At 38.9% G+C, this 24,705-nt stretch overlaps 1 protein-coding gene across 1 annotated transcript in view; it reads left to right on the top strand.

Moving 5' to 3' along the window:
• Positions 1-3,625: 3,625 nt before the first annotated feature.
• Positions 3,626-24,705, top strand: part of COL1A2 (collagen type I alpha 2 chain) — a 36,046-nt gene continuing 14,966 nt past the window's right edge. Inside the window, exons 1-30 of the mRNA XM_065883522.1 lie at positions 3,626-3,915; positions 6,412-6,422; positions 7,023-7,037; positions 7,684-7,719; positions 8,851-8,943; positions 10,236-10,289; positions 13,083-13,127; positions 13,217-13,270; positions 13,362-13,415; positions 13,732-13,785; positions 14,206-14,259; positions 14,794-14,847; positions 16,453-16,497; positions 16,791-16,844; positions 16,945-16,989; positions 17,654-17,707; positions 18,243-18,341; positions 18,467-18,511; positions 18,619-18,717; positions 19,138-19,191; positions 19,351-19,458; positions 19,828-19,881; positions 19,983-20,081; positions 21,004-21,057; positions 21,507-21,605; positions 21,985-22,038; positions 22,532-22,585; positions 22,740-22,793; positions 23,064-23,117; positions 24,098-24,142. Of these exons, the coding sequence (XP_065739594.1) occupies positions 3,846-3,915; positions 6,412-6,422; positions 7,023-7,037; positions 7,684-7,719; positions 8,851-8,943; positions 10,236-10,289; positions 13,083-13,127; positions 13,217-13,270; positions 13,362-13,415; positions 13,732-13,785; positions 14,206-14,259; positions 14,794-14,847; positions 16,453-16,497; positions 16,791-16,844; positions 16,945-16,989; positions 17,654-17,707; positions 18,243-18,341; positions 18,467-18,511; positions 18,619-18,717; positions 19,138-19,191; positions 19,351-19,458; positions 19,828-19,881; positions 19,983-20,081; positions 21,004-21,057; positions 21,507-21,605; positions 21,985-22,038; positions 22,532-22,585; positions 22,740-22,793; positions 23,064-23,117; positions 24,098-24,142 (1,764 nt within the window). The 5' untranslated portion in view covers positions 3,626-3,845. The remainder of the gene's footprint in view (positions 3,916-6,411; positions 6,423-7,022; positions 7,038-7,683; positions 7,720-8,850; positions 8,944-10,235; positions 10,290-13,082; positions 13,128-13,216; positions 13,271-13,361; positions 13,416-13,731; positions 13,786-14,205; positions 14,260-14,793; positions 14,848-16,452; positions 16,498-16,790; positions 16,845-16,944; positions 16,990-17,653; positions 17,708-18,242; positions 18,342-18,466; positions 18,512-18,618; positions 18,718-19,137; positions 19,192-19,350; positions 19,459-19,827; positions 19,882-19,982; positions 20,082-21,003; positions 21,058-21,506; positions 21,606-21,984; positions 22,039-22,531; positions 22,586-22,739; positions 22,794-23,063; positions 23,118-24,097; positions 24,143-24,705) is intronic.

Raw genomic sequence — 24,705 nt, 5'->3', positions numbered from 1 at the left:
CCACAGTCATCTTTTTTAAAAGCACTCTCTCATCACACAAGTTTCTGCTTAAAATCATCCAAACACTCCCCATAACATAGTCAAGAAAACACAAACACCAGAATACAGCTGAAAGGGTGCTTTTTGCTCTGGTTCCTGCTAAATCCACCAATCTCATCTCCAGCTCCTTCCTCTGCTCTCCCCACTTCCCTCCACAAACCCACCATGCCGAAATGCTTCCATTCCTCAGAACTTCCAAGTTTTCTAATGCCTCTGTGCCTGGATCTCTCCCTCATCTCTTCTAATCCTATTCATATTTAAGGCTTGAGCTTCTTGCATCCTCCAGGAAGCCCTCTTTGATTCCACCCACCTAAATCTAGATTAGGTGCCCATCTAATCGTCCTCCAAACACATAAGCACCCTGTGCTCCCCCATCGCAGTACTCCCCACACTCTTAATCTCCAACAGACTATATGGCCCCCGAGGGCAATAACCATGTTATATACCCACCAATTAGCACCATGCCTGCTACAACACTAAATAGTACTTGAGTGAATATTCATCTGGTCTTATTTAAATAATCAGTGAGAACCGAATGACCCAAAAGATGTGATGTAGGGCAGGAATCTCCACGTCTTCCAAACAAATATCACAGACAGAAGTCAGCCTTCAAACCTTCTCAGCTTCCACCTTAATTATCAGCTAATACCTTCTTAGCAAAAAACCAACTCAACTAGAACTAGAATAAGATAGTGTAGTATTCGTGCTTTCCACAGACTGGACCCTCAGACATGTTTGAAAGGAGATGTCAGTTTGCTGCTTGACCAAAGAAGAGAAAGGAATAAACGCATAAGGCAGCACGGTCTTATCGGGCTGCCCTGCATTTTTTTAACCAGTGGGACTCTCAACCCTCCTCTTGCCAAACTTTAGGGTGTGGCCCAGTTTGTAACCTGTGGGTTATAGGGAGCTAAAGCGATCATCTTTTTTTTCAGCAGAGAATGATTTAGGAATAGGCGCCCAGGTGCTCACTGTGTAACAGCAAAATGTAGAGGTCTTTGATCTCTACCTCCCTCCTTCCTTCACTCCTCCACTCTCAGCCTCTACCCCACGTTACTCCTTACTCTCCTTTCCTCCTACTCAGTCTCCAACTGCCCCCCACCCAGTCACCCAGGCTTCCCCTAAACTCACATACATCATCACAGCCATTGCCAGGACACTCAGTTTAAGCTTTGAGTCAGCCCTCTTCCCAGCCCCACCCCTATCTACTCACAAAGCTTCTCGCTTTGTTTGGAGACACCAAATATTTAACAGAGACCTCAATGTAAGCATTAAAGAACTCCTCCAATAACACAAACACTCAATTAACTATCCTCCCCCGTAAGTGATGAGTAAGAGAAAGAGAAGGGCAAAATAATGCATAAAAACTGCTGGAACAAAAATTTGTCTCCCGCTTAAAAAAGAAAAGCTCCCCTTCAGTTTTTTCCATTTTCATTGTTTCCTCTAGATCCAGGGCCTCCCACCAAAGGCTCCCGACTGCCTGCTTCAAACTCTGCCACGTCAGCAGGGAGGGAGGGAGCCCGGCAGCGTTTGGTATTTGCATCAGTTTCCAGTTTACTCTGCAGAGATATGTTTCCTTTAGTTTATAAATGTGTGCTTGAATTTCTCGAATTCTCAAAACCTTGCTGAGCATTTTGTTATGCTAAAAGGGAAATTATAATCACATTTCCAAAAAATGTACTACAATTTCAAAAAGTCTTCTCAAGTTATCTCCCACGTCAGTGCTCTTAATTAGAATAAAAGGTTTCTTTATATATATATATATATATATATATATATATATATATATATATATATATATATATATATATATATATAGTTTTTGGTTGTTCTCTTTTATTTCAATTAACTTTGCTGTTTGTTTGTTTATAAGCTTAGAGGAAGCAACCAGTTTAAGAATATTCAATCCCTTTGGTTTACAGCAGCTGCTGATAGAGTTAGGCAGAAATTCTTCCTTAAAGTACCGGGTGGGGGGCAGGGGGGAAGGAGGAGCGGAGAGCTGGGGGAAAGAAAGGAAAAAAGATGAGCAAGGAACTACAGCCCACTCATTTCTGTTTGGTGGAGACAGAATTGACCTAAAGATGCCCCTTTTGCACTGCCTTCTGGGAGAGAATGGCCGCCTCATTGCTGGTGCTGAGCAAGCAGAGGCACAGCCCGGACCGATGGCCTTTCCTCTGGACCTGGAATGCCATCTCAGAAGGGTTGGGGAAAGGGCCATCCACTGAAGCTGACTGCACTCAGTATTCTAGATTCTCAAGAGTTCTGGCCTCGCATTTCCAAGGCCTCAGGGTCCTCTCCTCTCCCTGGTGGGGGGCAGAGAGTGGGAAGCGTCCTCAAGGGGAGAAGGAGCTCTCTCCCTAACGTGGGTGGTGGGGAGAGAACTAACACCCACGTTGGTGGGAGCTCCGCTTGAGGTGTTACCAGAGAAGACAGCCTGTATCCCAAACTCAAATTAGAAGTCCCTCTAGATGGCCTAGGCGTTTTCTCCAAGGTGTGGAGATCAGCTGGGAGGTGCTTGGGCGTTTTCCGTAAGTGTGGGGTCGGTGAATGAATGGGCAGAGAGGACAAAAGGGATAGCGGGCGGCGCCTCACTGGGGGCTTATCTAAATCTAGGCTCGGGCTGTAGCTGGTAAATCCAGACAAGGAGTCTGTGGAGAAGAGGAGGGGGAGACTGGAAACCCGAAGGGGAGGGCGTGGACTTTTCCACTGCAACCTCAGAAGGAGACTGCGAAGTAAGAAAGGAGTCCGTGTTGGTCAGTTGCAGTCACTTTGCAGGGCCAGATAATCCCCAAAGCCTCGGTTTAGAATCAGCCTCAACAGAGGGAAGCGAGGAGGTCGTATGATTTCTCCCGTGGCTCGGTCTAGTCTGGTGTGCGCAAAGCATATCCTCCCTGGTGCTGGATGCCACGCTGACCCTAGCCCTCTTCCCTCCCCACCCTCCCAACGGTGGGCGTCCTCGGACTCCAAGTAAACCCTCCACCGACTGAACCCCCCCTCTCACCCTTTCCCGGAGCCAGAAGAGAGCGCGTTACTGCTGAAAAAGTGGGCGCACAGACGCCCCAGAGAGGGAGGAAAGCTGGGCGGGGGTGGGGGCGGGGTGGAGGGGGCGGAGGGAGGGCGGCCTCGGGCTGCGCCACGCAGTCGGATCCTGCTCCCTGGTCCCCTGCCCCCTCCGCGCCCGCCGGCCCTCCGCCCTGCCGGTGGCCCGCGGGGCACCAGGTAGGCAGAGCTGGACAGCTCCTGCTTTGATCTCTGGGCTCCAGTCCCTTCTACAGCTGCCCGGCTGCCCGGAGATCTGAGAACTCTGCCCACGTCGGTGTCAGCAGAGCTCTCCGACGTGTACAGAAGTGTTTCCAAACTTGGGAAGCGCGGGGGAGGGCCGGGGGAGATGGGGAGGGCGGAGGTATGCAGACAGCGAGTCAGAGTTTCCCCTTGAAAGCCTCAAAAGTGTCCACGTCCTCAAAAAGGATGGAACCAATTTAAGAAGCCAGCCCCGTGGCCACGTCCCTCCCCCCTCCGCTCCCTCCTCTGCGCCCCCGCAGTCTCCTCCCAGCTGTGGCTGCCCGGGCCCCCAGCCCCAGCCCTCCCATTGGTGGAAGCGCTTTTGGAAGCACCCTCGGGCCAGAGAAACTTTGGCCGTATAAATAGGGCAGATCCGGGCTTTATTATTTTAGCACCAAGGCGGCAGGAGGTTTCGGCGAAGTTGGAGGTACTCGCCACGACTGTATGCCTGCGCCCGCCAGGTGATACCTCCGCCGGTGACCCAGGGGCTCTGCGACACAAGGAGTCTGCATGTCTAGGTGGTAGACATGCTCAGCTTTGTGGATACGCGGACTCTGTTGCTGCTTGCAGTAACTTCGTGCCTAACAACATGCCAATGTAAGTGCCTTCAGCTTGTTTCGGGCAGTCTGGGAAAGAGGTTAGATGGGTGGGCACCTGGTCTGAAAAGGAAAACCTAACAAAGTTCTAGGTACAGCTTGGAGGAAAGGCTCTCTGGCATGTGGAGAAACGCTGGCGTTTATGAGAAACATGGAAAATACTTTAGAAATGAAAACGAAAAAGGCTCGACTCTCGCCAAAAGTTAGGGAACTTTTCTCTCAACTCAGAGTGAACCTGTTAACTTGATCTGGATCCTCCAGTTAGTGAAGCTCAAAGGGAGCAGAAATCCTTTTCCTTAAGGATGAGATATTAACTGACATGATGAAGGAAGGCAGAGGCCTTAGCCTAAAAGGCCCAAAAACTGCACTGATGCCCACCTTGTGAAACTTGAGGCCTGGTTTGGAAAGCCCTTAATTTAGTAATTAAAAAACTCACCTCCTAAAGGCTTTTCTCTTCTGGGTGTTTTAAGACTGGTCTGGATGATGATGATGATGACGATGATGATGATGACGACCACCAGGCGCCCTCTGGAGGGGGACAGTGAGAGCACAGGGGTCCAGGGCTTAAGGTTTATGGAATCCCCATTTAAAGACTCCACAGGTTTATACAGAGAATGATCTGCATTTCTCACTGAAGCCAATCCCAATAGCTAGTCAGTGTATCCTGGGAGGAAAAATGGATACATTCTGAAAAGTAAAATTAGCTTCTCATTTCATTACCTGGTCATGGAAATGGTAACATTATTTAGCTAAAATCTGCCCTGCCTTTTGTTGAGCCAGAGTTATCTCTTTAATATGTTCCCAAAGACAGGCATTCTGAACATAGCAAGTTGGGAAATATCAACACTGATCTGAGATTCAGGAGACCCGGTTCTTCCCATGCCAATAATTTATCATGTGACCTTGGGCAAGTCAAACCGAGCCTTTTCTAAAATGCAGGATAGAAATTGGATGGACTCCAAGGCTGCTTTCCAGCTGTAGGTTTTATGACCAGATTTCCATGTTAAGATAGAATGAAGAAAATCAGTCTGGTTTTGCCTTGAAAATGGCTGACTAATTACCAAAGACACTGATTTGATGGGGTAAAGAGGGGGATCTGGCCACAACCAACACTCTAAAAGTTTGCTCCACCCACATGCCACGGTGTATTACTGATGCATTTGTGTGTGTATGTGTGTTTTCTCCCTTCATCCACTTTTAGTATACACACTGTGAATACTAAGGAATAGTTGCATTGAACAAATTCATAGTATCGAGTTCATTTTTTTTAATGAGATCTGAGGGTGGCAGGGGGAAAGAGTTGTCTCCTAGAGAAAAGATGAAAATAGACCTAGGAAAGTTTGAAGGTACAAAGGGCAATTCACCTTCTGATCAACATACAACTACAGTCTGAATAAAAGTTACCAAACACACATTCTTCAAAGTGGCTCAGTCTGAATAATTAAAAGGCAAATTTCCAAAATCATAAGAACTTCTGTTAATCAAGTCCAGGCATAATTATTCTTCCTACTGATGAACACAATGAAGTAAACATATCATTTTCCTAATTTAAAAGTAATTCTCATAAATTGCCCTTAAATGTCAGTGCTGGATATGGTCCACCCTCCTGAACTGTGACTGTTGCAGCAGCTGTTCCCACTCCAAATGACACACTTCTTGGCCACCTAATTAAAGCAATTTTTAGGGGTGATTCATTTTGTTGCCAGCTTGGCCTTATATCCTGTGTTAACCTATAATTTTTATACCGTAGGAGAGGCATTCAGTCTTTAAAGGCTTATAGCAATTATGGCAAAGGGGGAGGCTATTCCTTTAGTGTATTTTTCCCATTATTTTTCTAGATCTTTAATCCACAGTTTTTCCATTTATACAGAGCAATTCTTCCTCGGGGACAAAAGTGATACACATGGGTAAAATGACCTTACCTAACTTAAGTGAACCTATTTAAAGCAAAATTTCAGATGTCCGAATGAATCCATTTTCATGGTGACTTATTTGCAAATTAGACCTTTTGAAAAAGGACGGTAAGGTACAAACTTACAAACTCTGCAACGTTAACGTTTTAGAAAAAAACTTTAGGTAACGTACTTTCCTAAATTTCCCCCTTTTAAAATTTTTAAGTATCAAAAATTGTCTAATACCAATTATTTCCTCATCAGTATACTGGTTTTGCTCATATTCAGTGATTCACCTGTGCAATATAGCATCTTAATTACTAAACATTAGAAGTACCTTTAGACACATTAATATTTCACAGCAGTTATAAAGTAGTAAATAATTAACCATTTAATTCAAAATATACTTATCATCCTGCTGATCCCTGCCATAATTTTGACGTGCATAATTTCTAAGTCATTAGAATATTCTTAATAAAAAAGATAATTTGTCCTTTAATTAGGTAAGTCAATTTTATAGACTAATATAACCATTTGTGAGTCACTGCTAGTGATCAATGAAATAATACTAATAATTATTTCTTTCTTTCCCCTTTCCTCTATAGCTTTACAAGAGGTGAGTAAAATTATTTTATGAATTTGTTATTTTAGACTTTGATTGCCTTGGCCCCAGTCATGTCTTCTCTGGGGAAGGAAAAGGAGGCTGTATTGATATTGACCAACTCGAATTTCCAAAATAATCATCAGGAGTTATGGTAGTCAATCCTTTCTGGCTGCCTTAGAAAGTACCCACCCCAATTTCTGAAATGGGCGGGGCTACTGAATGAGACCACCCTAAAACGAACACCCATAAGAAAAGAGAGTAAATTATCCAGTGGAAGTTTGGGTTTTAGCATCAGCTGCTACGAACTAGAAGACTTCACCAAGCTAGAGAATTTTATCACTCCCTTGGAATCATTTGCAAGATTATTATGAACAAATTCTTAGTTCATGAATTGAATTTGAGGCATAATTACAGATAAGTATATATCTGGATTCTATATGTATTTTATTTTATTTATTGGTAAAATTTAAAATTGTGCTTTGAGATATTAAGATAATAGTAATGCAAAATATATATACTCTGTAGGTATGTTTGTACACTACATGGAAATGGGAGCCATTTTAAAATTTATATAATCTTCCTCATAATAATCCTTTACTTATTCTTTTCTAGGCAACTGCAAGAAAGGTAAGAATCCAATACTTCTCCATAGTACCTGAAATGATCAGCGATAACTTACAATTTAACGAAATTTATGGTACACTACAGAAGGAAAATACTTTGTCAAGATTTTGCCCACATGAATATGCATTAGCTAAACCATAAAATAAAATAGCTTTGATGTGTAAGATAACAAAGCTTTATTATTTTCCAGAGTCATCTCTAATTATACTTATATTATACAACTGGTGATTTACATACTAAAGGAAAAGAAAAGACTTGTTTTTGTTCTGGAGATGGAATGAGTATTATGTTAATTATATGTGATAAACAAAAGTTTATTTTAAAGGGCTTTGACTATATAAATATGCTGTTATCGATGTTACAAAATGATAATTTTATCCACAGAAATCATCTTTCTAAAAATAGTGGTCATAATATTGGCCTAATGCTGGAGACTATAGCCTCCAATCTCCCAGTTTAAAAAAATTACATGTAATTATAATAAAAACAAAGTACTTTTGTCTATTGTATTGTGCCATTTTTATAGCCACTATCTAATAATATTATGGTTAGATCAGCCTTACCGACTAATTATTATCACGACTGTTTTGCTCATTCACTGGAAATTGCCTAGACATTTATTATTGTGCTGTTTCTACCTTCCTCATAGGGCCCAACTGGAGATAGAGGACCACGTGGAGAAAGGGTGTGTAATTTTTGAACTATTAAAGGGCTTTGGCCCATATTTTAATAACTACATATTAGAAACTACAGGAGACGACAATTTATAAGGATATTATGTATCCAAATAATTGCCTACCTTTAAAGCAAATAATGCCTTACAGAAAGTGAATAAGCATTATTATATATAATCAATATTCTTTTTAGGTCAAGATTATCCTTTAAGAAAGTAGAACTATTACAGACAGCCATATTCTTTGCATGGTCTATCTTTCTTTGTTTTTAGTTGACCTGTCCAAAACATACATAATGGAAATATATCTACCTACCACCACATGGCCCTTCTCTTTTTAACATGTTTTGTTTGCTTTTCAAGTAAGATCTTTTATCTAGGCTGGGAATAATAGTTAAACAGCAGCCAACAACATGTTTCTGTCTAAATTAATAAATGTACAAGTTAGGCTTGCATTTTATTCATCGTATTCTTAGATCTCCTTGCTATGCTTATGTGGCAGGTATAACCACATGGTTTCATTATATGACACTTTCATCAATATATAAATACCTATACCTTGTATCCATCGAGAAGTGCAGACTTAAATGTATTCCACTCAAGCAATCTATTAGAGGTAGGGTTATGTCAGTAAATTACTTTAACAACATAAATAGTGTTAATGGTAGGAAATCTGCAGGATTTTCTACCCTGTGATAAAATAACTATTAATTATCATATCAATTAATCTGCTTTTCATACATAACATACCAAAACAATTGAGTAAGTTCATCAGTCAGAAACTGACAATCAATGTACACAGTACATCACTGTGCACTGTTAACCATATGAATTTATAGCTATAAATTTTAGCTATAATTTTTATCTTCATTTGAATACTGGAGCTCCGTTATGAATTAATATCCAATGGCTGACATAGTCCTCTTCCAAGAGGAACTATCCTGTCTTGTGTCTTCTTCAGACACCAGCTGCTAAACCTCCTTCTAAAATAGACCCATGTCAATAGTGGCAAATGTGGCATTTTAAATTTCCACACCACTTGTACATTCTGACCAACTGATCTTACCACATGTATTCTGAGGTCTCCTTTAGGTTTCTGCAGAGTCTGTCTAACCCTGACTTAATTCACTTTTTACATAACAGGGTCCGCCAGGCCCACCAGGCAGAGATGGTGATGATGGTATCCCAGGCCCACCTGGTCCACCTGGTCCTCCTGGTCCCCCTGGTCTTGGTGGGGTAAGGTGTCTTAAGTATCCTTAACTTTTAGCTAACTTCAGTTTCTTACACCTGTATCGGAAGAAGATTCATTGTGGAATTTATTTTTAGTAGTTTTAAGGGAGAGTCTGCTATTTGGATATTAGTATAGTATTTTATTTCATTTCTTTGGTTTCTTCATTCAAGATTCTGCTTTGCCCGATGTCTTTGTGAGCCCTTGTCAATTACAGGACAGGTCTTTGTGTTCGGGGAAGGTAGCTGCAGCCCTCGTGACCATTATTTAATTTGGGAATTTAATATCTTTTATCAGTAGGGCACAAATAAGAGGTGTTGCATTATTAAAAAGTTTGATTAGATTGAATTATAAATGAAATCCCTGATCTTAAGCAATTTCACAAACATCCTACTCTTTTTATTCTCCTTGGCTTGAAGTCTACTGAACCAACATTCAAAGCAGTTTTTGGTTTAATTTGCTTGAAACTAATTTGAGAAAAGTACATTTCTCTTTTTCATTAATATCTTCTTTTAGCTTTATGCTTTAACAATGGTATGAGTGCCAAATGGCCTCACTGCAGGAAGGAAAACATATTTGCTTAATTGGTTAGTACTATGAATCAGAAGCCTGATTCTAATACCCAACTGTACACCAGTAAAATAAGACCTTTCTCCCCCAAAGATCTTATTATGATTGCTTATCTACTGAGTGCATTAAAAAGCACCTTTCTTAATAGGTCTACCACTGTAAGAGAGATCTTTAACAGTAAAGCTATTACTGTGAACTATTTTTTAAAATTTAATCTTCCAAGGGGCATTTTAATTTAATTTTCCTCTAAACTTTAAAACTCTTTATATCCTTTTTGAAACTACAGCAAGAAAAAGGTCTCTTAGTCATTTTGTGTAGTCATGGAGGAGCAGGGCAACAGGTAGAAATATAAAGTTGTTCTCTTGGGTTCTGCTTAATTTATCAGGGGCCCTCACTGACTTTTAAAGTTTAGAAAGCTGTCTTCCTCAGTGTACAGGTCGGGGGTGGGGATTTGAGTGAGAGGGTTAACAGGGCAGGAAAAGTTTCAAAAATAAGGTAGGGAAGCTCCCTATTTCAAACTAGGTGTGGACTAAATTTCAAACTTGTATCTCTCCTGAATTTTTAGGAATTTAGCTCAATATGGAAGTCTAAACTAATAATTATGTCAGAAATACTGCTTCCTTTTAAACAACAACAGAAAAATCTTTAGTAGAATGAGAAAATGAACTACATGGCCAATAGTTATTTATATATATATATATTTTATTTTATTTTTTTTTTCCCCATCTAGAACTTTGCTGCTCAGTATGATGGAAAAGGAGTTGGAATTGGCCCTGGACCAATGGTATGCTTATCTCTTTTTATCTAGCCAAAAAATTACTGAATAGAGAATTTACTTTATGTTAAATTTCACATTGCCATTTATTTAGCTACCTAGTTTAATACTCAATACTCAGATCAGATAAAAGCAGCAGCTCTCTTTGTATTCAAATCTATAAAAATCTAAGCCTAGGTTAGGGGGTTTGATTTTTTCTACAAACATGCCTCCTTAGGATAGACCAGATATTTATATATCCAAGAAATAATCTCTGGACGTAGTAATCATAATTTAGGTAAACCAACTTAATTCAGAAAAGTAATCACTCTAATTTTTTTATGCACTTTAACATTGCCTCGAATTTGAAGCAACCCACAGAGACGCAGAACTATTAAGTTCTATGAACTTGCTGGAAAAGATCAGCAAGTTCTAGAGTAGCCCGTTCATTTTCTAGGTAGAGAGTTTAAGCCCTTTCCCAAGGTCATATATGTGGTTAATGACAGAATGCCAGGCAAGATGTCTGATATTCAACATCATGGCTCATGTATCCAGTACTTGAATAAAACATTACTTTATTTAACAAGTATTTACCAAGTTGGTCTTCGATAAGACCCAAACTATATTATGCATTTGGGATATAGGAGTGAATATGACAGATTCCCACCCTCTCTCAAGGAATTAACAACAGAGGAAATGTTTCTTTTTATCCATCTTGATAAAAAATTCTTTTTTAAAGTCTAATTATAAATCAGTATAGGAGGGACTATGACTATGATGATGATGGTCTATCTTTAACAAGTAAACCTTCTAACAAGCATTAGTGAGATGTTTTAGGGGGAAAAAAAACTGATATGAGCATGCAAAATATATATTAGTATGTAAAAAATAGAGGGGAAAATTGCTGGAAATAAAAATGTTAAGTTGATTAAACACTGCAGTTTAGTACATACCCACACATAATTTAGTGATTTTTAATTAATTGTTTGCAAACAAAGGTATTTATACGCCCAAGTTAAGATAGTCTTTAAAATATAAATTTTACCTGGACAATGCATTCAGTGCTCTGTCTTCAAAAATGTTCTGCTGGAGCTAATGGTCCGCAATAAGCTAATACACGGTAAGGGCAAGACGATATTTTCTGTAAATTAAAATTCTCACTTGAGAAGTAATATGCCGTTAATTGATGATTTCCAATTTCCTGATTTTGCATGGTAATTTAAAACATTCATATCTGAAATGAAGAAGTAGAGATTTTCTTTTGGCTTTGTTTATATTGGATATTTGAAATCAGCCATTTCAGCTAATGCTGGACATTAGTCAGTTTTAAAGCAGTACCTATATCTCAAGAAGAAGCTAAAAAGAAAAAAAAGTAAAGCATTAATTAAAAAAAAAAAAGCCTACATAAGCCTGGAAAATTAATATGGATTTCAGATTCCCCTGACTTTGGAACATCTCTCTGGGGGGCATATAGCAGAGTGTTTTACTTTTAAATATCAGTGAAATATAATTTAAGCTTGCACATTCACAGACATATGTAATCAACAGATATGTTTCACAAATAGGAGAGGTAGGCAGCAATAAAGCATTAAAATAAATTTCCATGTTGGAAAATCAATAACTATAAAACCCCACAGGGTCCTTCTCTGAATTAATGAATAATCATCATCCATCTCACAGCCTCCACAAAATAAACTACCTTTTATGTAAATGAAATTGTTGCAAATACATGGAAAAATGAATAAATATAATTAAAAATTCATGGTGTCAAGGAAAATTATTTTTAATGTACACCTAAAAATATTATTTTGATTGAAAAGTGACAGTTTCTTTTAACTTTGAAGCAATTTCTAAAACCAAATAAATAACTCATAATTAAGATGATGAGCTTTTTAATAAAATCCATATTATTTGACTCTAGGCATTAATACAGTGGGGCAGACTTGACTGCAGAGTCCCCATGCTTGATGTGTCGTGAACAAATTAACTGAGACTTGTCTGTGCAATGTATTCAGCATTAGAGGAATGGCCCCTACAGAAGAGTTTGCACAGGCCTTGCAAAGGGGAGTCACAATGTGTATTTAGCTTCCAAACTAGTAACACTCTGTTTTACTCTGTGTGCTACAGAATGAAGAACAAAGGCGAAAACAATCTGCTGTCATTTGGGCCATATTTTCAATAACAGTAGCATATAATAGATTCTTCCAGTAGGATGTTCCAATAATATTTTATTTTTCCTTCACCCCTTACTATATCCACTTTTGTTTGACATTTTCATCAGTCACCAATAGCCCTTAAAGGAGTTGTAAGGTTATAACAAACCTCCCTCTAATCATTAAGACAGACTTTTGATCCTTTTCAATTTATGCCCCTTGTGGCAATAAAAATATCAATTTCTTAGCTGAGTATGATATGAGGAGATGACATATGATAAGGAAATCCAAATGGAAATGCTTCATCAGCTGCATGAACGGCAGTTGTATATTCTGTACTGTGCAAAGACTGAGTCACTTCATTGCATTAGAGCAATCTCAATATGCCCAATTGTGCACAACGTTAAGGAACCCGTGGCCACCTCATCTAACTGAGTTCTGATTTGGATTAGGAGGGGCAAAGGTGAAAGCAAAGGCAGAGAAAACAGTGGAGGAAACTTGGGTCCTTAAATGCTTCCTTGAGAGGAACAAAAACTGTGAAATGAGACCAGGACAATTCTGTTCATTTGTCCATCACAAAATGTCTATGGCACTACTAAGCTAGTCCTGTCTAACCCAACCCTAGGCCATGACGACTTGTCAGTGCTAACTATATCTGTCCTCTTTACAGGGTTTGATGGGACCTAGAGGCCCTCCTGGTGCATCTGGAGCCCCTGTAAGTACCGAAAGCTTGTAATCTCTCTTATGTAAAAAAGACAGAGAATTAAATAAAGGCTTGCAATGTGACATAGTGTTTTTTCTTAGGGCCCTCAAGGTTTCCAAGGACCTCCTGGTGAGCCTGGTGAGCCTGGTCAAACTGTGAGTACTTTTCCCCCTTTGTGATAAATATTTTTTTCAAGAAGTTTCTTAATATAGCATTAACAAAACAATGGGTCTCCCATTTTCCTAGGGTCCTGCAGGTGCTCGTGGTCCACCTGGCCCTCCTGGCAAGGCTGGTGAGGATGTAAGTATTTACTCGTAAGCATTTCCAAATGCCATTTAAATACTCCTGCCTCAACAGAATTTCTAGACTCAAATTAAGTATTCTGCCAAAAGCTGAATATGTCTGACATAATTTTCCCCATATGGATAATAACATTTTAATGAAATAATAATTAATTTTCTTGTATTTAAGGAAATATAATTGTTAATTAAATATATATTTGGATCCACATTTTTACATGATGCCTTTTTTCCCTGTTGTAAAAACCAAGATGCACCGACTATCATCTGATAGTTTACCAGGAAAGGGTTTACCCTATGATGCTTTCATGTTTTAGGGTCACCCTGGAAAACCTGGACGGCCTGGTGAGAGAGGAGTTGTTGGGCCACAGGTGAGATTTTTTTACAACAGTATATAGTCCAAACATCAGAGGTATCTCATATATAAGATAGTTGCTAAAACTAGAATCAGACTAAGTGGCAACATAGAAGTCATACCTATAACACTCACTGAAGGCATCTGACAAACAAAGGAGCCTAGTTAAGAACGCATACAGGTTTTATTAATGCAAATAATGTAATATTAATGATGGTGAGCATCCTTTAAACAACTAAATTGTGTGTTCTACAAGTACCATAGTATTAGTTACTCAAATTAGAGCAACTTATTTGCTGCTCTGTGCTTACACATATACTAGTCTTTGATTCCAAGCTTGGACTTTGATGAGAAGAAACACTTTGGAGGGAAGAAATCATCGTCTTTTTATTTAGGACAAAAACGTCATTCGTCGTCTTCTATGTTTCTTTTTAAGGGTGCTCGTGGTTTCCCTGGAACTCCTGGACTCCCTGGCTTCAAGGGCATTAGGGTGAGCACATTCTTTACCCACAGAAGAGAAAATGTTGATTACTTTTAGTAAAAACCTCAACTATATTTAAACTCCTGGATGACACATATTTGCTTCCAAATTCCTGGAATTTGCCGGAGTGGAGAGAGAGTTAAAGGGTAAGGGGGCCGGAAAGTAAAGTGGGGTGTAGTTTTTTTTTTTTTTTAAGTCTGTTCATAGCTTCCAAGAAAGGAGGATCCCTACAGGGAAAATGGTATAAAATGGGCATAACTTAAGAGGTATTTAAAGCCCTCTGAAGATCATAAAATTATTAATGATGGAAAGTACATGAGAGAGCATCTAGTTCTTTATCCTTCCCTTTCAAGTGTAGGGAGGTTTAGTGACTTACCTAGGGCAGCAGAGGGAGTTTGTTGGGAGCTGGGGCAATGGGACTCCATTCTACAGAAGCAGTCACAAGATTCACGCAGGAGATATTAACTGCAAAGATACAAGATGTTTGAGTTGACCAAACACTGTAATGGAATAGCATTTTAATAATAAGGATTTGCCTTTCAGGGTCACAATGGTCTGGACGGGTTGAAGGGACAGCCTGGTACTCCAGGTGTGAAGGTAAATACTAAATCAGAAGCACTGTTTTTAAAAAAATTTTTAAAAAATTGATTGTAATTTCCCATCGCCATCAGAAAGTATATTTTTACTGAAGGCTAATCATATTCTGAAGCATATCTTATTTCCTCTTCAATACTTTAAATCCTTCAGTGGTGAGGACTATGGGGTTCTGTAACAAAAGGCCAATTATTAATAATATTTATTTAATTCAATATCTATTAAGCAATTGAGATTAAAAAACATGTCAATAATTTCTTCCTCCATTTCCTTTCCTCCTATAATTTTAGTCGATCTCTGCAGCCAAAATAAAAGTAAATAAACATATAATCAGATACTAGAACACTATGTTATGTTAAATAGTAAATTCTCCTTTGCCATGCACTAATTAGATGGGTACATTCATGTCACAATATACTTTTCAACCTCTTTCCTGTGATTTATCTGTGCACACTCAAAAAAATTTTAATTAGGTAATTAAAGTCTCAGAAGTGTGTTATCTCTTGGCTGGGCTCTTCTCTGACAGCATTTTCAACTATAAAATGTTCTCTCTCCTATTAAGGAGATAATGTGATATTAAAGTGAATACCAACGTAATCACAAATTAATGAGTAAGGAATACTAGTGGGACCAGAAATGAACATGAATATGGAGAATCCATTCTAACTTTCCAGCTGCCACACCAATGGATAAGGTCAAACTCATTCTCCCTGGAGCCTAATATAAGAGCTCAGACTACTGATCACAGCATCATAAAATGTTAGGGCTGCAAGGAGCTTTGGAGACCCTCTCATTTTGCAGATGAGGGAAACTGAGGCTTAGAGAGAGTGAGTGACTTGCCCAGAGTCACACATCTAGAAGTTAGAAGGGCACAGGCTAGAATTCCTGACTCCCACTCTAGTGCTTACTCACAAAGAATACACTTCAGATAGAATCCTAGAAATGAAGGGTCCTGAAATGGTCTCGAAAACCAGGCTTCCTCTATATCTCATTTAGATTATCTTGAAGGAAAGTTCCTTTTCGTGTGCCATTGTATTAAATTACCACCAGCACCAGCATCACTACCACCACTACCCCACCAACATGGTTTTTACTCAAGATAAGAATGTAGATTGGAAAAACAACAACAACAAAAAGAATGTAGATTGGAAGTAAATAAGACAGTTTTATAAAATATTATGAAGCTTTAATTTTTCATGCATATTTTATAAAAATAAAAATATTGAGTGTTCAAAATAACTTTAAAGAGGGTAAATATGGTTATGTTGAAAGCAATTTATCCTATCATCTCTTTTTATGTTATCATTGCTAATATATAAGCCTAGTCTAAATGATATCCAAAATCTAAGGGGAAAACTGGGGAAAGGGTAAATAACACTAGACCACATCTCCCTGATTCTGTGATATTTGGTATTATCTAAATAAAAACCCATATTTTATAAATTTTTTAAATGTATGTGATTGGCATAATTGAGAAACAATCTATGTAAGAAATGTTACAAAATATATGAATGGTTGAAGTTGAAGTAATAGTGTAAAAATTACCAAATCAGAAGAAAATAATTAATATATATAATGAAAAAAACTCAATCTTTCTTTTCCATGTAGGGTGAACCTGGTGCCCCTGGTGAAAATGGAATTCCAGGTCAAATAGTAAGTATTGATTACTTTACTGTAAATCAAAAATGTGTACACTCTTTGCAAGCTGGAACTTCTTTAATGTTTTTGCTAATTACCATTTCCCTTGGCATTGTATTCTTTGATATTTTTCTAATAGCCTTCTGCATAGTTAATTGAAATCATTACCTTTTAGTTGGAATTAGAACAAGACCTATTTATTTCTAGTGGATTCTTGTGCATGCTGGAAATTGGAAAAAGGAAATGATGCCTGTAACTTTTTCTTAAATTAGCATTCTGGATTTCAGTGGAAATATTTCTGCTTCTAGGGAGCTCGTGGGCTTCCTGGTGAGAGAGGACGTGTCGGTGCCCCTGGCCCAGCTGTGAGTGCTTCCACGTTTGTTCATTTTTATTCTTTTTAAAAATCTTCTAATAGGTTCCATTTAACTTTCCACTTGACTTTTTTCTTTATTTTCTTCATAGGGTGCCCGTGGAAGTGATGGAAGTGTGGGTCCTGTGGGTCCTGCTGTAAGTGGTGACACTGAGGAATTTGGAAGGGACTGAGAGTGTGGGATGGGAGCTATCTTCTTTATTAATTCCCTATGAAATAACACCATTTTAGACACCTTACCAAACGTTCTAAGAGGTCATTTAAAGGTTCTATTTATAAGAACTACTATCCCTGAGGTTTGTAATTGATATATAAAGTAAAATCTACCTCACCTGGGATACCTGGAATGTCTTCCCTTCGATAACATACCAATGACAACAGATTAGCTGTCAGTTTTCTCTTTGCCAACATTAAGTAAGATCAAGCCACTCTAAGCCACTTCAATCTTCTGTTGTTGTTTTGTTAATTTTTTTTTTCAATTGATGATCACTTTATTTAGGGCTTTTCTTTTTCCAATATCGTTTTGTAGGCTTTAGTGCACAGGTCATACTTGTATTTTGTTAAACATTCCACTAATAACTTGATTTTTTATTTTTATTTTTTTAACATCTTTATTGGAATATAATTGCTTTACCATGGTGTGTCAGTTTCTGCTTTATAACAAAGTGAATCAGTTATACATATACATAATGTTCCCATATCTCTTCCCTCTTGCGTCTCCCTCCCTCCCACCCTCCCTATCCCATTGTTTCGTTAATTCACTGAGAGGAAACTTCTTTCCACCTTCTTCTTTGATTTCAGGGTCCTCTTGGGTCTGCTGGCCCTCCAGGCTTCCCAGGTGCTCCTGGCCCCAAGGTAAAAATGCTGGTGACCATTGTCATTACCTTGATAAACATTTTATTGTGATGTGAAAGATAGGGACTGTGTTTGCATATAGATAATTACAGAACAGGCAGCTTAATTAGTCCCGCCTTCGAAATGGATACAGACTGACCAGTTTTCTCAGATACAGAATGACCAGTTTTCTCACTCTAAACTTGAAATAGATGATCTCTCTGTACCCAAGCACTATGAGCATAGGTAGAGATGGCAACGTGGAAACTGATTCCCTGGGGTTCCTCTGGGATACTCCCAAACTAGCTGGGACTGACTGGCTGAGAACCAGAGTCTCTACCAAGAGAGACAGAGGTAGGTGAAGACAGCAACAGTAGCCAAGATGGCAGAACCAGGCCAGGAAAATAGGAACACAACCCCCAACCTGTGGTACCAGATCAGATAAGGGAAATTATTGTAATGCTGAAGAACTTTCATAAAACTTGGCCACCTAAAAACGGAGATATGCTATTTCATTATTTGCTGACTAATGCCTCAACGTCATTCCTGTTTTTAGGGTGAACTTGGACCTGTCGGTAACCCTGGTCCTGCTGGTCCCGCGGGTTCCCGTGGTGAAGTGGGTCTTCCAGGTGTTTCTGGCCCTGTTGGACCTCCTGTAAGTAGCCAATGTCATTAACTTCATTGAGTAGAAGGAAGAAAACAAAAAGAATGAAGGTGGGGTCAAAGAAGACCAGAAATACTCCTATGAACCATATCTTTCTCCCTTCCTTTTTGTCACAGGGCAACCCTGGAGCCAATGGCCTTCACGGTGCTAAGGGTGCTGCCGTGAGTATATGCCTAAAATGTGCTGCTGTGGTTTTAAAGGTATTTTAATGGATGCGGTCTCTCCTGGCAGTTGCCTCATGAGGGACCATGCTGCGTTTCTTTCCCAGGGCCTTCCAGGCGTTGCTGGGGCTCCTGGCCTCCCTGGACCCCGGGGTATTCCTGGCCCTGTTGGTGCTGCTGGTGCTACTGGTGCCAGAGGACTTGTTGTAAGTGGTCATGGCTGATGCTTTCATCATTCTGAAATACCGGCTCTACCATCACTTCATCCCCATCTAGACTTCATCTTGTCGTCTTATCCTTATTTCTTCCTTAGCGTTTTCAGTGTGTATTTCTTCTGTAAGTTCAGGCACACTTATGTATACTCGCTCCCTCACACACACACAGACACACCCCTTCTGCTATCCTAGAACATTACCCAAGGGTCAGTGAGGCACGCTTCTATTATATCAGTCTTGTCCTTTCAACCAAGACCATTCCCCTGTAGGTCGTTTAAATATGAACTGAGCATATTTCTTAGAGAACTAAAGCTCTCTTTACTTTGATTTGTAAATAGCCCCTGATGTTTGTCTTCCAGAGAGTTGTGACAAATGTTTGTCATTTGACCACTGTTTTGTATTGGACCCTAGGGTGAGCCTGGTCCAGCTGGTTCCAAAGGAGAGAGTGGCAACAAGGGCGAGCCTGTAAGTAGTTCTATAATCACAGTTTTATGGAGTTACTACTTTTTCAATCCAAAAAGTAATACTTTCACTTTTTTTAAGTTATTACTTTTTTTTCTAGCTAGATATGAACACAAATTTTACTTTTCCTGTGACCCCTTCTTTTGTTTTTTCATTAAATAGGGTGCTGCTGGGCCCACAGGTCCTCCTGGTCCCAGTGGCGAAGAAGGAAAGAGAGGCACCACTGGTGAAATTGGATCCGCTGGCCCCCCAGGACCTCCTGGTCTGAGGGTAGGTTGCAAATGCTCTTGACACCCAGACACACCAGAGGCACCCATTCGTTGGGAATTGGTCAGAATTACTGAGTGCATTTTCTAGATGAAGGAAACATCTGCTTTCCATCTGCTTTATTAAATCACTGACTCTCAATTTGATATGTTATAAAATTGGTCTGGAAACAATGTTGACCTACTTTTGCAGAAGGTTTCCTCCACACAGTCCTTTGGGGTTTGGATGAAGTTTTTTGGTTTGGTTTGTAATTGTATCTCCCCCTTAAGGTCATCAAGATTTCTTGCATGCATGCCATGTTTCAATAAATTCTGCCCTACCTGATATAAGGATACTCTCCAATTCTTTTCTATTTCATGTACTTTGTTACAGGGAAATCCTGGTTCTCGTGGTCTTCCTGGAGCCGACGGCAGAGCTGGTGCCATGGTAAGTTGTCTATTACTCACATCCTGGGAAGGAACTTGATGCTTCTGGCCGTGGGTATGTCACTGGAGTTAACAACCTCCCCTCCCCTTTCTTTTTAATAGGGCCCTCATGGTAGTCGTGGTGGAACTGGCCCTGCTGGTGTGCGAGGTCCCAGTGGAGATTCTGGTCGCCCTGGAGAGCCTGGCCTCATGGGACCCCGAGTAAGTTTCAGATTGATTTTGAGCAAGTCACACCTAGCACTGTTTCCTTTCCTAAAGGGATGATTAATATTTGAAGGCAACAATAAAAAAAATCAAAAATTAATTTGTTGGTAGACTTGCTGATGGTTCCCTTTTTAATTTAACTTTATCAAAGCCCAGTAGATATTTTGACGAATTTAGTTAGTTCATAAATTTCCTATTTATTACTTGATACAATGGCTGTGAGGTTTTGGGAAGAATAGATTTATTTTAATATATCCAAATTAGGTTGGTTCTCCTATCAGCATGAATCTTTTATCTCAATTTGTGAGTTTTATATAAGGTGTTCATGAAATATATTAGGACTATACATTATCAGTTTATTAGATTCATAAGTGAATCATTTTTCCAGCGATCACAAAGTGCTGTAATGTATTCAGCATCACACTAGCTATGGAGAAATGACCTTTAGATCTGTAGACACTCTAATCCATAGCAATAGAGTAATTTTTTGCCTCCATTATCTCTTACGGATGAGTATCAACTGTCATTGTGCCATAAACAAGCAATAAAGACACCAAATATAGCAATTTAAAAAAATCCACTTTGAAAATTACTTACTAAAAGTATTTGTTTTTCTATTCTAAGGTAAAAAAATATATACATTTTGCACATATAGTATGTTGCTCAACAGTTTCTTGAGATATCTTTAAATGGATCAGTTGCACTAAAATTCAGTAAAAGGAAAGGCATTAAAAATAGAAAGAAGAAAGTTTTCAGAGCTCTTTCATACCTCCCAGCTAGTGGCTAATACCCCTAATGTTTTGCCCTAGTCAACACACAAAAAGTGGGGGGAAAGTGCTTTTGTGAGATTTCAGTTAATTGGAGCCTTGAGTATATGTGTTAGAGTGCCAATAGGAAAGCATCCTCATTTATTTTATAGGGTTTTCCTGGTTCCCCTGGAAATGTTGGCCCAGCTGGTAAAGAAGGTCCGATGGTAAGTATGGCTTATATTTTCAAGGACACTTATTGCACCCTTATCAAGTGTTTCCTGTAGCTTATTTATATGTGAACACATTGAAAATATATATTAGCCACATACATATCTGAGAATGCAAAGTAATAGATTGTAATTACAGAGTCCAAATGAACACAGGAGCAAAAGGAGAGAAGGAAAATGAAAAACATGGCAGGGAATATTGAAGAGGGTGACAAGGGTATGAAAAGAGAGGAGAAAGAGGGAATTGTGTACATATGAGATTGACCTGGATGTGCATGTACCGACATCCTATTTAGAAAAGGAAAGTGGATTCATAACTTATTGACACTTTATACAGGAAGCTCTATACAATCAGAAAATGATTCTGTTTCATCCTGTGGCAGCATCACAAGCTTGAGGTGGTGAGATCCTGTGCTGAGTAAACGTTAAATAAACTCTGGTTTCAGGGCCTCCCTGGCATTGATGGCAGGCCTGGACCAATTGGCCCAGCTGGAACAAGAGGAGAGCCTGGCAACATCGGATTCCCTGGACCCAAAGGCCCCACTGTAAGAATCACCAGAACCTCTTCTCCCTTGGCACTTTTTTGCCACATTTCACCAAAACTCTTATTTCTCTCCTGCCTCAGTCCACTCTACCTCAAGGGGGTTCCTTTCAACACAAGAAAACTGCAAGCCACTTACCACAACAAAAGTTGACCTTCAGTGTGTCATTGTTCCTGCTGAAAATCCACATCTTGAGTCATATGCTCCTGCAGACATAAGTGTACTTTATTGTATCTGGAGCTGCATGATGATGGGTCATGCCTTAAATAACAGAATGCAAGGACTAGGAACCTAAAAAAAAGAAAAAAGGCAAGAAATTCACATTTCAAAATTGTCATGGTTAATTTGACATTAAATGTATTTTTTTTAATGTTTATTATAGGGTGATCCTGGCAAAAATGGTGAAAAAGGTCATGCTGGTCTTGCCGGTCCTCGGGTAGGTACTAACTTCTATGCAGCTCTATCCACATAGTATTCACATAGCATACACATCTTTTGAGGCCATCTGATATCATTCCATCACTTTCTTTCTAAGATGGCATCCCCAAGCTTCCTTTTACCATCACAAAATGTCTTTTCTCTTTAACCACACTTACAAGGCAGTGAGCTATGATGAATCAGAATGTATATTAAGTCAAAAATATTTATGGATGCATTTGGTTTTTATTTAATTCATTTCATGATTAAAAGGCTATGAATATGCTAGTAGCATTCTCTGACTTTCATAAATTGCCCTTCATCCATGGACTTCCTATGAGCCATATCACAAGTTAGTAGGTAGTATTTGGGCCTTGGCCACAATGTGTTCAATTCATGCTGAAATAACAAGCTTTGTTATGAGGAAGTAATACATGAGGGAGGCTTTGGGGTATCTTAAATTGTCTGACTCACAGGCAACTAACTCTGAGCCTTTCTGTTGAACATTTTAGGGTGCTCCAGGTCCTGATGGAAACAATGGTGCTCAGGGACCTCCTGGACTACAGGTGAGTATTTCTCTCACTCTTGCTCTATTTTGCACTAAAATGAATCTAGTCCCACAAAAATGGCCATCTCTTTTTTTCCAGTCTAAAAGTTATGTAGCTCGATAGCAATGGTGGCATATATCTCTATTTATGTAATCTTTCCTATCACTTTCAGGGTGTCTCAGGTGGAAAAGGTGAACAGGGTCCCGCTGGTCCTCCAGGCTTCCAGGTAAGTCAGCTAAAACATACAGACTACTGCTTTTGGGCAGACTCTCCAGCTGTAAATAACTATATAACACTCTCCCCACCACACAGTAACTGGTTTCAGAACTGAAGCAAAGAAGCGTACATTTTTTCAAGGCAAACTTTTCTGTAATCCTTTAATAACACATAATAGTTAGTGATCATGTTGATATTAGGTATTTCCCCAAAAAAAAAATTATTAGAAAATCCCCCAAATATAGCCGTAAAGATTGAGGTTTGTCTTTTTTTCATCTAGGGTCTGCCTGGCCCTGCAGGTACAGCTGGTGAAGCTGGCAAAGCAGGAGAAAGGGTGAGTAAAACAAGTGATAGTAAATTCGCCTAAACTTGGGACTTTCCCTCTGTTTAATACCCTACTGCAGTGCAATTATAATATGCAAAAGGAAACTTCATATTTCATATGTTAATGATAGTGTTCTACATATGTTGGTACTGATGGAGAGAATGAGCCAAGTTACTCATTTTCATTCAAATTACTTTGTTTTAAGGATTGAATGAAACATCACATTATGGAAGTACAATATCATTAACATTCCATTTAATAGCCTTACTTTTTGTATTGTTCTTGGTAATGTTAAAATACAAATTATTTCCCTCTCCATAGTAAAAAAAATAAATGCACTGATTTTCCATCAAACTAGACCCTGAAAAATTGCTTTTAATGTTTTTCTTGGCATTCAGACATGACACTGCTATTCACGATCAGGGCATGAGTCTGAGTCATTTTTTCTGTAATTGTGATGAATGGGCCTCAATTCAGTTACGTTCTGTGGCCTGCTCTCCTTTGTCAACAGTGGGGCACATTAAGGAGACAGCTGGTCAGTAATAAAGGAGATACACTTGGGTATACAATTAACTAGGTAATGTGCAGAATATGATCATTTCTATTAAGAAAGCAGTCTGTTATATAACTAAAAATAGGCAATGTCTGATATTGTTCATCATCATTATTTATTATATTATCAAAGGAGATAGTCTTTTTTCACTTTTTAAAAAGCAATAAACCAAATAATGAGAGACTAAAATTTTCTGATACCAGGTTCTAGGATAGATATATATTTAATATCAGTGAAATTCTCACTTTTTAAAAATCTTTCCATACACCACTGAAAGCTCTCTTGGTCCTAATAGCCTGTGTACTTATACACTCATGTAGGTGGAGCCTATCGGGCTTTTTTTCACTCTCAAAACTTTTCTAAATATCATAAACATATGTGGATTTAGAGAACATACATAAGTTTCACACTTTATTTTTTCTCATGTTTTGCCTAGGGTATCCCTGGTGAATTTGGTCTCCCTGGTCCTGCTGGTCCAAGAGTAAGTGTTACTTAACTTTCATAAACTTCTCGCAATGTTTTTAAAACAAATGGTGCCTTCTCCTAAAAACTATTGGTGACCTTGTAACAGCAAATTCCTGACACTCTTCTGTAGTCAAACATAATCTGCAGAGAATATTCAATTTCTAAATTGACAGTAGACTTTTTATGTAATTGCTCATATGTCTTATTTAAAAACCACAGGATTATAAGAAACATAAATGAACTAATACAGGTATTATATTCAGTGATTTATACAAACAAGTATGATATATTTATGACAGTGGCTCGACCTGAGCTAAGGAAAAGTAATATCTTACTAAGATTTAAAATCAATTTTTCCAATGTGTGTTGGTGTTCAAAGTCTAAAAGATGAAATCATGAGCCTACTTTTATTTTAAATATTAAATAAATTGATGTCATTTGTCTGTGGTCATTAGAATAACTGGAAAGATTAGTTGGCCCCTAAAGTATATTGTTATGTGGCTGGTTACCATATAGCTAGGATGCCCAAACAAATTTACTGTCATGGAACCATAGTATCATAGAACCAAATTATAACAA

The sequence above is a fragment of the Phocoena phocoena genome, chromosome 9 (assembly GCF_963924675.1).
Source record: "Phocoena phocoena chromosome 9, mPhoPho1.1, whole genome shotgun sequence".
In the NCBI taxonomy this organism is placed as follows: domain Eukaryota; kingdom Metazoa; phylum Chordata; class Mammalia; order Artiodactyla; family Phocoenidae; genus Phocoena; species Phocoena phocoena.
The sequence above is the reverse complement of the archived record's forward strand: the minus strand, read 5'-3'. Positions and strand labels throughout refer to the sequence as shown.